The 13,109-nt window shown below is 41.7% G+C and overlaps 1 protein-coding gene across 2 annotated transcripts in view; it reads right to left on the bottom strand.

Moving 5' to 3' along the window:
* Positions 1 to 622: 622 nt before the first annotated feature.
* The window catches only part of LOC116971831, a 35,427-nt gene continuing 22,940 nt past the window's right edge, over positions 623 to 13,109 (bottom strand). For both annotated transcript variants that reach the window (XM_033018981.1, XM_033018991.1), the window contains 4 exons: positions 9,983 to 13,022; positions 6,831 to 6,965; positions 3,246 to 3,328; positions 623 to 2,050 (listed from right to left, as the gene is read on the bottom strand). In XM_033018981.1, the coding sequence (XP_032874872.1) occupies positions 3,267 to 3,328; positions 6,831 to 6,965; positions 9,983 to 13,022 (3,237 nt within the window). In that variant the 3' untranslated portion in view covers positions 623 to 2,050; positions 3,246 to 3,266. The remainder of the gene's footprint in view (positions 2,051 to 3,245; positions 3,329 to 6,830; positions 6,966 to 9,982; positions 13,023 to 13,109) is intronic.

The raw sequence follows: 13,109 nt of genomic DNA, 5'->3' as shown, positions 1-13,109 counted from the left end.
CCAGCATCTGCAGTTCCTTCTTGAACATATTACCGCAGTATCTACCAGTTTGACCAAAGGAACAAAACAGTCATAATGCACAAACTCGTTCACACAAATCCAGTACCTATCTTACTAATTGCATTTAACAGCATTTGGTTTGTTGCCTTTGATAGCTTGCTGGTTCAAGTGCTCATCTGAGATACCAGCTATTCGCAATTTTTCTGAGCAGTCACAAGTGATAGGAGCAGAATAAGGCCACAAGGTCCATCAAGTCTACTCTGCCATTTAATTACGACTGATCTATCTCTCCCTCCTAATCCTGTTCTCCCGCCTTCTCCCCATAACCTCTGACACCCGTACTAATCAAGTATCTCTGCCTTAAAAATATCCACCGACTTGGCCTACACAGCCTTCTGTGGCAAATAATTCCAGATTCACCACCCTCTGACTAAAGAAAATTCTCCTCATCTCCTTCCTAAAAGAACGTCATTTAGTTCTGAGGCTATGACCTCTAGTCCTAGACTCTCCCACAAGTGGAAACATCCTCTCCACGTCCACTCTAGCCAGTCTGCTAGGCAACAGAAGGACGACAGATTATTTAAAATATATATAGATATATATATATATAAAACAGGAGATACTGGTTCCCAAGTGATTTTTAATCAAAAAAAATAAGTTTAGCATTACAGACCAGTTAAGTTAGAAATACAGTGATGGTAACAATTAATGCAGAATTGATTTGCTGCATAAACTTATAGGAATGAACTGCAATGTCTACTTAAAATGTAACTCAATCTACAAGGCTCAAAAGCATTTGATAGTCGTGAGGATTACTTTCCAGCACCCTCCCGCTCCCTTCCCAAAGAAATGCTGGTGCAAAAATAATTAATAGTGACAGATTCTTGCAAGATATGTACCATAGCTATTATTTAGTCTGAAGACGGTCTCAACCCAAAACCTCACCCATTCCTTCTCTCCAGAGATGCTGCCTGTCCGCTGAGTTACTCCAGCATTGTGTCTACCTTCAATTTAAACCAGCATCTGCAGCTCTTTCCTACACATAACTATTATTGTTATGACTACATGTTGTACCATTGTCCTCACTTAACATAGTTTAGGTTTTCTAACTCCAGAATATGCTTTAATTCCAAAAAATGGTACATTTAGCTTCCATTCAGTTGCAGAATAGATGCAAGTTTAGGTGTACTTTAATAGTGATTTGCGTGGTAATAGATTGGGGGAAATCACCAAGACTGCACATCCACGAATCAGTCCTCATCTTACATTTTATGGTAAGTTTTTTTTGGCAACTTCAATCACAGACTTTCAACTAGGTTGGCAAGTCAAATCAGAGCCATCTAATCGACAAAATGCTGGTTTGGAGCAAAACCCGTCCTCTTAAATCCAAAAATGAGAGATGTAAGCAGATCAATTTTACCCCAATGTGAGCCACCCACTCATCTGCAACTAATCTCACGTGCTCATTTATCTATTCTTGCTCTTCAGCCAGCAATCCCATGACGTAACTTATTGTGTAGCACAATGGTTTTGCATGCCTCCAAAATATAACTGATATTAAGTGTGTGTGTTGCCTATGCACATCTGCAAGTAAAGTCAGTTGCAGAATACCAATATACACAGCCAAAGACTGCAATACCAAAAAAAGAAATGAAACTTACATCTATGAATAGCAAAGTGAATATTTTTCAGATCCATTTCATACTGTTTTCAGGCACTCTCTATGGTTCATTTTAATTCATTCAATAAAATTAGTAAATATACATTAGATTCTTATAAATCTGTATTGATTATTCAAATTAAACAGTATATCTATATGTTCAAGACTGCAATCAATAGTTTTTTTTGGCACTGCGAATTCCAAAGTAAACATGAAACTAGAGTTACTAAACTAACTTAGTTCACTCTTGATTTTAATGAATATGTAGCTGGCTCCATGGGCATTTGGTCCCATTTATGTTCATATGAAATACCATACAAAATCAACGTTATCTTCGGTGAGTACCAAATAAAACTGAAAATGCTAGGAATTCAGTTGTGCTGGCAGATTCTGTGGAGACAAACAGAGTTAACATTATCTTCAATCAGTCAGTTTGTGAATGCAGGAGAATTCATAGGCAACTCTGCACGCAGAGGCCAACACAATGCAGCACAAGATTACAAATGTTATAGCTTCCAATCCAACACAAGCAACCAGACATTTGGATGCTCAGTGGAAGTTCAGCTATTGCCACCAACATACAAATGGCTTCTACATTGTCGATAATCTAGCAGCTGCCTGTCACGAAATTAAGACAAGCCAGCAAGCCCAGATCATCGTCATTCACACCAAAAAAAGGTGCAATCCAAAACCTGGCTGCCTTGGAGCAGAACTGCTTGATTGCATTCAAAGTCTAATTGCTGAAGAGGCTACCAACCTACACCAGTCAAGCTGCTATCATGCAGTCAAGCTGAAGTAGCACTGCAAGGACAGATCATTTGGTAATGTGTACATGGTGTTTGGGATGCTTTACTTAAACATTTAGGATCAGTCCACTTATTTTAGAATTGTTGCCATTCTAATGTTGTGATAATCAAAAATTAGACAAAAAATGGGACATATTGCTATGTTGAAAAATTTAGTGAATTTCGAGTAGAGCAGTTGGATGAGTTGGTGTTTTCCGTTATTTTCCTGGCTGCTCCTCCTCCCCTTCCCACCCTTTCATCCAGTCTCTCAGCCTTTCCGCCTCAGATCCCCCCCCCCCCCCCAGTGTAGAATACACCCTTAAGCATACAAAGTTGTGCAGCAGACGACAGACAACCACAAATATCAAGATCTGCTCCGTTAAGTACTGCAGGAGTCCTCCACAGTAACACAGAACATTAAATTATTGTTTGAAGATATCATTCTGGAATCCGATTTCATGGCCTTTGTTAATATGCACATTGAGTGAATGATAATGACCAGCTAACCTAACCTGCCACCCGGGAGCCACCATGTATTTCTCCGTGACAACTCAAACAATGTACAATTCCTTCCTAAACAAAGAATCCACTGAGAGTTTGGAACACGAGGCATCAAAGATAAACGTTTCTCTTTCCTTCGTGGAGATCAGTTGGTCTGTGAGAAGCAGAAATCCTTCTCTGAACCCATAAAAGGAAAACCTGACCTTCTTGCCATTGACTATAACCCTACATCTTCCCCGGGATCTCTGCAAAATAAATCACAGCAACAAAGGGCTTTAGTTGATGAAGATTAAACTTACCAAGAGAAGGCATTAAAAATATTAAATCTGGTTAGGATAAAGCTTTCCACCAAGCTTCCTTATTGCAGTCTCAAAATTCTCATCTGTTGAAAAGATTAAATATCACAAATATTGATAATGTCAAAATATGTTCACAAATATGTATTTTGTAGCAAGGGGTAGCGTCGACTATGCAAGGGATTTTATTTGTGGATATTTGAATTACAACAATGCAAAAGGTTCAGTCATTCTATTGACATTGTTCCTGATTAGATAATAATGAAAGGAGTTGGGCCTGTTGCAGACCACACAGCGGACTTGTGTGGGGATGGTAGACATGTCTAATGAACACTTGCTTCACAACAAGAGGGGATTAATGCAATTGTTGTAGCTTTGGGGAAATACTGGAGGTGATAAACATAGCAAATGAGAAAGTATTTAAATCATTTAACATCTCTCAAGCTATTCAGACCTTACCAAACTATACCACAAGGATAGAGTGGGTGTGGTGGGGATGTTTCCACTAGTGGGAGAGGCTAGGTCTAGATATCATCATAGTCATAATCATACTTTATTAGCCAAGTATGTTTTGCAACATAAACGAGGAATTTGATTTGCCATGCTGTCATACTAATGAAAAGCAACAGAACACACAAAATACACTTTAACATAAACATCCACCAGTGACTCCTCCACATTCCTCACTGTGATGGAAGGTGAAAAAAGTCCCCTTCATAGCCTCAGAATGAAAGGGCGTTCTTTTAGGAAGGAGATGAGGAGGAATCTCTTTAGTCAGAGGGTGGTGAATCTGTGTCTTTGCCACATAGAGCTGTGGAGACAAACCCGGATATTCATCTACATTCCTGCAGAATATTGAGAGACTGGCATCCACTCACACGCCGGGGGGGGGGGGGGGGGGAGAAAGAGAAGGCAATAAATAGCCTGAACTCTTTGCTCAACATACTGTTCCCTCAGCAAAAGATGGGTGTTTTTGAAACTGATATTGATAGGTTTTTGATTAGTAAGGGCTTCAAAGGATTGTGGGGAGAAGGCAGGTGAATTGGGTTGGGAGGAAAAAAAATAGATCAGCCATGATTGAATGGTGGAGAAGACTCAATGGACCAAGTGGTCTAATTCTGTTCCTATGTCTAATGGTCTTACAATGCAGATTAAAGGAACTGCTCTAAAGCCATCCGAAACCTTTAGTCCAGCAGATAATCTGTGACACAAAGAATAGACAGTGGTTAGGAAATAGCACAGGGAATCACTAAGTTTCTCATAACTATGACCTCCTCAGATGCTTCATTGGTGTCACGCCCTTCTGGAACTCAGCCTCAGAGAGGACATATGGACAAAGACAGTCAATGCCTGATGGAAGAAACACTTAGAAGAACACCTTGTCTACGACTTAGTCCTTAACACATGTTAGATAGAGCTCTTAAAATAGCAGAGTTGGGGGGTATGGCGAGAAGACAGGAACGGGGTACTGATGATAGATGATCAGCCATGATCATATTGAATGGCTGTGCTGGCTCGAAAGGCCGAATGGCCTACTCCTGCACCTATTGTCTGTTGAGTCCACTCAGAGATCATTGTTCAATTTTGCTGCACTGCTACACTTGACCGACAGAAGTTGAAAACAGCAAATGTCAACTAACGAACAACAAAAGCTGCTATACCAATCTCAACGTGGTTTTCATACATCTCATGGTACATTCAATATATGACTTTCACCACACATTTACTCCATGTCATCACCCTCTCCCTGGTCAATATTAAGGCCCTAATTGTAATAGTTGGTTCCAATAGGCAGGTCATGTCACATGTGGCCAATAACAGACTCCAGAAGCAGATGCTTTATTCCAAGTTCTGTAGTGGCAAAGGCTGGACTAAAATGAGTAAAGAGTGTTCTTAAGTCTTAAAAAAGTACAACATACCCACTGAGGAGCACTCAAAATTGAGTGGTCTGGTATTAAGTGTCTCATATGTAGGAAGGAACTGCAGATGTTGGTTTAAACCGAAGATAGACACAAAAAGCTGAAGTAACTCAGCAGGACAGGCAGCATCTCTGGAGAGAAAGAATGGGTGATGTTTCGGGTCGGGACCCTTCTTCAGAATTTAAGTATCTCATTATGTTCATTAAGTATCTCAAGTTCATTTGTGGGGAGCACACAGAAGCCCAGGATATGCAGTGAAGGAGCAGACCACCACCAAGCCATCCATTTGCCCAACATCAATTGCTTCCTGCCTCTCCTCTATCAGTCTTCAGGTCCGACAATGGGTTAAACCACCATCTCAAAATACACAGAATAGGGGTGGAATACAAATTATTCTTCACAATGAGCTATGCGTATGAGAAAGCTTTTGACTGGGTTGCACTTGGCAAGTTGGTTGAAAAAGCACAAGCTCATACTAACCAAGGAGAATGGCAAAATGAATCTAAAGCTGGTTCAGTGATAGGATGTAAACTGTAATTAAAGAATGTTATTTTTTTTGCAACTACAAGCTGTTACCCAAGGGATTCCATGGGGCTCCATATTCAGTCCCATGCTTCCAGTGGTAGAATGTAATGATTGAATCATAAATGTAGAGGGACAAGACAAATGCTTTCAAATGATAGAAAATTAGTTATGTGGTTGTCAACAAGAAGGAAAGCTTTACATTTCAGAAAGACTAGATGTTCTGGTCAGTTATTATGAATGCTGACAAATGCGTTTCGGGACATTAAATGGGTCAGGGAGTACACAATAAAGGGAGGTTACTTAAGAGTGAGGATGAACAGACAGACATCAGAGTATATGTGCGTGAATGTGTAGGAAGGAACTGCAGATGCTGGTTTAGATCGAAGACACAAAATGCTGGAATAACTCAGCGTGACAGGCAGCATCTCTCGAGAGAAGGAATGGGTGACGTTTCTGGTTGAGACCCTTCTTCAGAGTTCATTAAGTATCTCATTAAGTTCTTTAAGTATGACATCTGCAGGTGTTAGATGTTATGGGGAAAAGGCAGGAGAATGCGGTTAGGAGGGAGAGACAGATCAGCCATGATTGAATGGGAGAGTGGATTGATGGGCCGAATGGCCTAATTCTACTATTCCTTATGACCTTATGATCTAGCCTCACCGTATTTATGAAGTGCTTGTGACCAGCAGAGTTAAGGGCCTTTGCTGGAAGGTAGTATTATGCTGGGGAACTATTTTTCGATCAGTACAAACATCGCTGCATCCTTTCATGTCGTTAATTTCCTCTGATAACTATGGAATCCAGAGAGGCTCGATGTATATACCTCCTCTTCATCCCAAGGAAGAAATCCAACTAATATCAGTATATATAAAAGTACAAATTACACTCTGGAGGGAACTATGTGGATTTCCAAGATCAACAGGTTCTCAAATCCATTTGGACAAGATATTCTTCCTTTCCTCAAAACACTAATATGTACAACTGGAGAGAAAAATGGATTTGCCATGTGTGAAGTTTTACTCTTTTTGTGGGGGTAGAATGAAGACATAGATGTCATTTTCTCAAAAGTGAACAATCCCATGAATAATTTATTTGATTATTTTTGCATTGATTTGGAAATAACAAGAGTACAATTTGACCATACCTTCATCATCGCTGCTATAATAGCCTGGCTTATTCTTGTAACAGAAGAACGTTGGGGGAAGAAGCAATTTTAAGGCAAGAGCTCTCTGCTCTGGAGTTGGTGTAACTTCACTCAGCATGACCACATCTTCATCTTCTGTTCATACGAACCAAGATAAATAAAAATCACAAAACATTAGGTCACTTCTTGTCCTGATCAATGGTTTCAATAAACTGTAATTGGACACATTTTTCAGTGTAGACATGCAAGGTTATCTGTGGAATTCTCTGCCTAAGAAGGCAGTGGAGGCCAATTCACTGGATGTTTTCAAGAGAGAGAGTTAGATTTAGCTCTCAGGGCTAACAGAATCAAGGGATGTAGGGAACAAGCAGGAACGGGATACTGATTTTGGATGATCAGCCATGATCATATTGAATGGAATACTCCTGCACCTATTGTCTATGTTTCTATCTTCTATTTGGAAATAATGACAATTAGTCATCTGAACGCAGTTACTTTTTTTGTTTAGTCATCACCAGAATTTTTGAAAAAAACTATTTGGAATTCATCCCACACTGCAGTTTATTCAGTGTGTAACTGAGCTCAAGGTCTCAGGGGTATCTGTGTTTATTCCCCATCTTTGCTCAATTTAACTGGGCAAGAGTAGTCTCTAAGTGAGGTCAAAGCTGAAGACAAAAATCAGACATTTCCACTTCTTCTGCTCTCGAAGGGCAAGGTGAGAGAAGGAAATGTAGAAAAAATGCCTTGCACTATCAGAATCACCCCCGACAAACAGCTGATTGAGGCAAAGGAAGAAATAATGATATTAAGGATAAAATGCTATAAGTGAAGAAATTGCTTAAAATGTAATCGTACAAAATAGTAAATTCAGTGAAGTTAATTTTGATGAGAACATCTTCTCAGAAAAAGTATTGAGAACAGTCTCAAAAATATTCTGTATAGGAAAGAACTGCAGATGCTGGTCTAAATCAAAGGTAGATACAAAATGCTGGAGTAACTCAGCGGGACAGGCAGCATCACTGGAGAGAAGGAATTTGTGATGTTTCAGGTCGAGACCCATCTTCAGACAAAAATATTCTATTGTTTTCAATCTGCTTAATCTCAAATCAACTTTTTATATATAAACACAGTGGTGCAGTGGTAGACATGCTACTTCAGAGGCACCACAGATCCGGGTTCGATCCCGACTATGGGTGCTGTCTGTGTGGAGTTTGTATGTTCTTCCTCTGACCCCTCTTCTGGGGCAAAGGTGACCTGTATTAGAGGGACAGGTTGCATCTGAACTGGAAGGGGACCAATATCCTTGCAGGGAGGTACACAAGTATTACTCGGGAGAGTTTAACTAGATGGGAAGCAGAGTGCTAAATCAGAAATGGGAATGGGAAGGTAGAGGTTAGGACCAGTAAATCTCAAAAGGAAGAACATGCAAGGTAAGGTGAAGGAATATGGTGACACTGATGGGCTGAAGTGTTTATTCCAATGCAAGGAGTATTGCGGAGAAAGCAGATGAACTTAGACTGAGTTGATGCTTAGGACTACGAAGGTGTAGCAACTGCAGTAAAATTGTTGTGAGAGGATATATTGGAGGGTCCTCAAGGTTCCAGGGTTTCAATGTTTCAGATGTGATCGAGAGGAAGGCAACAGGAGAGGGAGGAGTTGCACTACTAATCAGGAAGACCATCACAGAGGCACTCGAAGAGATATTGGAGGGTTCTTCCATTGATGATAAGGGTGAAGTTTAAAAATATGAAAGGTGCAAACACTCTAATGGGATTGTGGTACAGGCCCTACAATAGCAAACAGGAGATAGAGAAACAGAACATACGAGGTGTGGATTGCCCGAAAGTGGAAAATGTAACATTTATCCGTTGGGCTGTGGGCTACCCACGTGGGTTACGCGTTGCTGTTCTGCTAGTCTGTGCTTGTCCTCACTGTGGCAGTGGAGAGGGTGGAGGACAGACAGGTCATTGGGCTGGCGGGCTGTGGAGTTGAAGAGGTTGGAGCCCCCCGGGGGGCAGGAGCCCGTGGCCGGCAAAGTCAGAGCGCCCGCGGGTAGGAGACCTGGGCCTGGGTCGGTGGAGCCCATGGCCGAGGTCGGAGCCCGTGGCTGGGTCGGCGCCACGGATGCATCCGGAGAGGACCCAGCAGCGATAGTGGAGAGGTCAGCGCGGCGTCGATGGGGCCGCCGATCGACGGACGAGGACGGACCACGTGGAAGTGAGGACAGCGCTGCCAAGGGAAGGAACCCAGCTGGGGGGGGACTACCGTGAGGGGAGGGAGAACAAAGGGGGAACTGGCACGGGCTGGGCCGGGGGGGGGGGGATTTGTGACTTTGTAAGCGCCCCTTGTGGGTGGTTCGTTTGCATACCTTGGCACGTCATGCAAGAAAAGAACTTCACTGTCACATGTAACTATTCAATTCAATTCATTGTGAGAATTTGAAGGGGAGTTGAAATGATTTGCAGCAGGAAGCTCAGGATGCCTTCGCTCACAAAGTGCAGATGTTCTGCGAAAAGATCGCGTGGTCCTCATGATGCAGAGGAGGCCACTTTGTGAGCACTAGATGCAACAGATAAGGTTTGAGGGTCCGATGGATTTGTATAGCTTGTTCAAATAAAACCAGATGGCTGTTAAAAGGTTGAGAATGTAATTCGTTTTTGTACCTCAATTAAAACACACTGATATTGGCAACTACAGCCCAATTGGGAGAAATATTATGCTGTACAGATCCACCCAGCAGCACCCTTTGGTTCCAGAGACTTGCCGTATTATGAGTTTTGCCGGGCAAAGGTCACAAACTTGGGGAGCTGGGAAACCGGCCCACAAAGCCGTCTGGGGAAGTCGGCTGTGGGAATGAAGCTGCCGGCTCCATCTGGGCCCCAGTTCCAGAGTCCCGGCCGCAGAAGGCAAATTTGACCTGGTGATTGGCTTGGAAGTGCCGATGAGGCAGAGTTCGAGATCAGCTGCCTCACCCAGCTTAGGCGCCACACACACTTTTAGTGGGACATTCGTTTGGGGGGGGGGGGGGGGGGGGGGGGGGGGCTATAGTGATTTTGTCCAAATGAATGGACTAGTTTCCGGAAAAAATAATCAGTGGTTAAAAATGCATTGTAGTATTTGCTGTATTGTAGAACACATTCTGTAAGATTTACCGTGCAAAGGTTTTCCTTCCTCTTTCAAATCAGGTGCCACAGCAAAGGAAACACTCCCACTGTGATCATATTTTGAGGTGTTTTCTGCAGAACAGCTCAAGTTGTTTTCTGATGATTCGGGCGTCTCAGTTGCACTTTGTACATTTTCAAAAACCACTTTGAACATTTGAGCAGTTTCTTTTAACTTAAAATGCACAGCATAATCTAAATAGGTAGCCTTCCTCTCTGAATAATCCAGCGCACTCCAAGTCCAGTTATGATCGTAGTTCTTTGATTCTTTCAACTCCAGGTCATTAGTGATCCAATGATTGGCACAGCATTTATTAGCAGAGTTCCACATCACCAGTCGTGGCAGATTTCTTGTTTTACACTGTAAAATTCTAATTTCACCAAATCCTCGTTCCATCCACTGCAAGGATGATTTTTCTAAGTAATATAACTTTCCTCGGTTAGAAAAGAGAGTGTCTTCTGTAGTTATTGCTCTAGGTCGATGATCAACTGGTGGGGGGAATGGGAACATTGGTTCGGCTCCAGTTTTACAATCTCCTTCACTATTGCTCCTTTCCCCTTTTTGGTCACATGCTCCTAGTTTGAATTGGAAACTCAAACCAGCACCAAAAGCAAAAACAGGGCGTAAACCAGGAGCAGCAGTGGCAAGTGGGGAATCGGTTGCTGCTTTCTGGATAGCTTCTGCTTTTGTGTTAACATTATCAGTGAACCCAAAACTGCTTTTTTTAGATGCAGTACAGTGTGGGACACGTGTAGAATCATTGCTGTGTGAAAGATTTTGAAGCTTTAAATCTAATCGTCCTTCTGAACTAATCATGGCGCTTTCATGTTCTGGAGAAATGTCACTGGAGGTTGCAGAACTCTGGTGCACTCCAGTGTAGCCAAGATTTTTAGAAAAACGCAACTCTTGTACATCATCGATTTGATCACAGAACACAGGTGATTCTTTTCTTCTTTCTTCAACATTATTGGACGATTTCTCTGAAGAAACTTCAAGTGAAGGTATCACGTTACTCAGTTGCAAACCAGGATCCGATTCGTCATCCTTTCTAGATTGTTGTGTACTTCTGGGAGCTTCGGATGTTGCAGTTTCCTTTACTTTGCAGGTTCGAATTCCAACATTCAAACAATGCTGTGCAATACTGATTTCCTGTTGATGGATTGCTGAGGAGAATTCTTTCAGGAAATCTACACGTGTAGAGCTAGGTGATTTTGTCTTATTAAGTACCACTGGTTTACAATTTATCCCATTTTCAACTTGTGGTGCTATTTTAGGTTTGCAGTTTTCAAAACTGGCATTGGTTGATGTTTCATCAATACTCTGAAGTTCACTCACTACTGGTAGCAAATCTTCCTTCTTAATGCCAGATGAATTATTAAGTTTAAATGGTTCAGCACCTATCGGTATCTCAATTTCTTTCTTCACTTCAACTAAACTGAATGGTTTAACAATGTTTTGGTGCTGACTTGCTGCCAAGGGTTGTTGACTGAAACAGGTTGTTGACGCCACAGGAATGGAACCAGTTGAATATTTCGCGGAGCAATCTGAAGACAGTTCAGAGGAGCGAATGGAATAATTTGATGCCTTTTTTCTTTGAGCTGGCATAAAGCTACCGGAAAACAGTGAGGAAGAGGAGGAATTAAACATAGATGAAGCCGCTGTGACAGTACCTGGCTCCTTAAATTTAAAAACAGAGGAATCGGCATGAGACAAAACTTTCACATTTGGAACATCACTATTAGCCTGAATTTGCTTAAAGAATATAGATGCATCACCACTTGCAACAGCCGAATCAATGGCAGATGAACTTATCCAGTTTCTTGAAGATTTAGTTGATTTTTCGGAAAATAGCTTAGAAACTCTGGTAAATAAAGACTCAGAGTTATTAGTTTCAGAACTGAATATTGAGCTTATTGGTATTGTCATGCTTTGATCACATAAAGGTCCCAATGTATTTAAGCTAAAAGGTGATTTTGGTGAGTTTTTCTGTGAACATTCTTCTGTGGTTTTTGCCATGGAAAGAGCACATGCTGTTCCAACTGAATGGCCTTTGCCACTATCAGCAGCTGAAGTGATACTTTGCCCAATGTCATGGGGTTCATTTTTACCAGACGAGTCAGGAGCAATTTTATTGTGAAATACATTGGTCAAACTTGTGACTGTGCTGCTTGTGGAAGAACATTCACTTGCCTTGTCAGATCTGAAACTTGATGCTAACAGAACTTGTTCATTTCCCGTTTTGGTGGCCAAGTTCTTATAGGCCGTGTTTCCAATTGCAGAGTTATTGGACAACATTGATGAGTGGGAAGCACAGGGAGTGACCGTGGGGTTAACTGGTCCCAAACTGAAGATAGAAGTACTGGAATGATTTTGTGGATGTGGCGATTCAGAGGACTTAGTTACTGTGGAACCAGCAAAACTAAAGCCAAGGTTTCTGAAGAACTGGTGTTCATCGGTTTTGGCAAAAGCCGGCACTGCTGTACATGAGGTTGAAGTGGCTGGACTAAACGCTGTTACACCCGTTGGCTCAGTCTTCACAACACTTGGAATGCTAGAGATGGTTTTAGATTCAAATGATGGCGATGAAACGTGTTTATCTTCTTGCTTCTCTTGTTCAGTACCGCAATTTGATAAGTTAGTTAATAATCTCTCCGAGTTTGGAACAGATGACTTGGTGAAAGCGGCTCCTGAATCACAGGCCGGAGGCTCATCTGTTACATTTGGCAACTTTGCAAAATTACTGGATGGTGAATGGTCAGTGTTTGAAATTGGCGTTTTACTGGTAATGGTTGCGACATCACGAGGCAGTTGCAACTCCAATTGCTCAAACCTTGCTTTGACACGGATTTTCTTTTTAACTTTTTTACTGGATTGACCAAAACTAAACAGTTTAACAGAACGCTGCTCTGCTCCATCGCACTTTTCCAATGCGCTCACGGAAGTACCACTATTTACATTTCCAGAACAATCCTCATTCATAAAGCAATTCCAGTCTTTTCTGTAGGACTGATAATAGTTGTAGCGTACTTCCTAGGAAAAGAGCAGAAAAACTGAAATGTATAACTTGCCAACAAGGAAAATAATTCAGGAATTCATAAATTAAATGCTATGCAATAT

This window comes from Amblyraja radiata, chromosome 1 (genome assembly GCF_010909765.2).
Source record: "Amblyraja radiata isolate CabotCenter1 chromosome 1, sAmbRad1.1.pri, whole genome shotgun sequence".
NCBI lineage: Eukaryota > Metazoa > Chordata > Chondrichthyes > Rajiformes > Rajidae > Amblyraja > Amblyraja radiata.
Note: the sequence above shows the minus strand (reverse complement) of the source record. Positions and strands in the feature narration are given on the sequence as shown.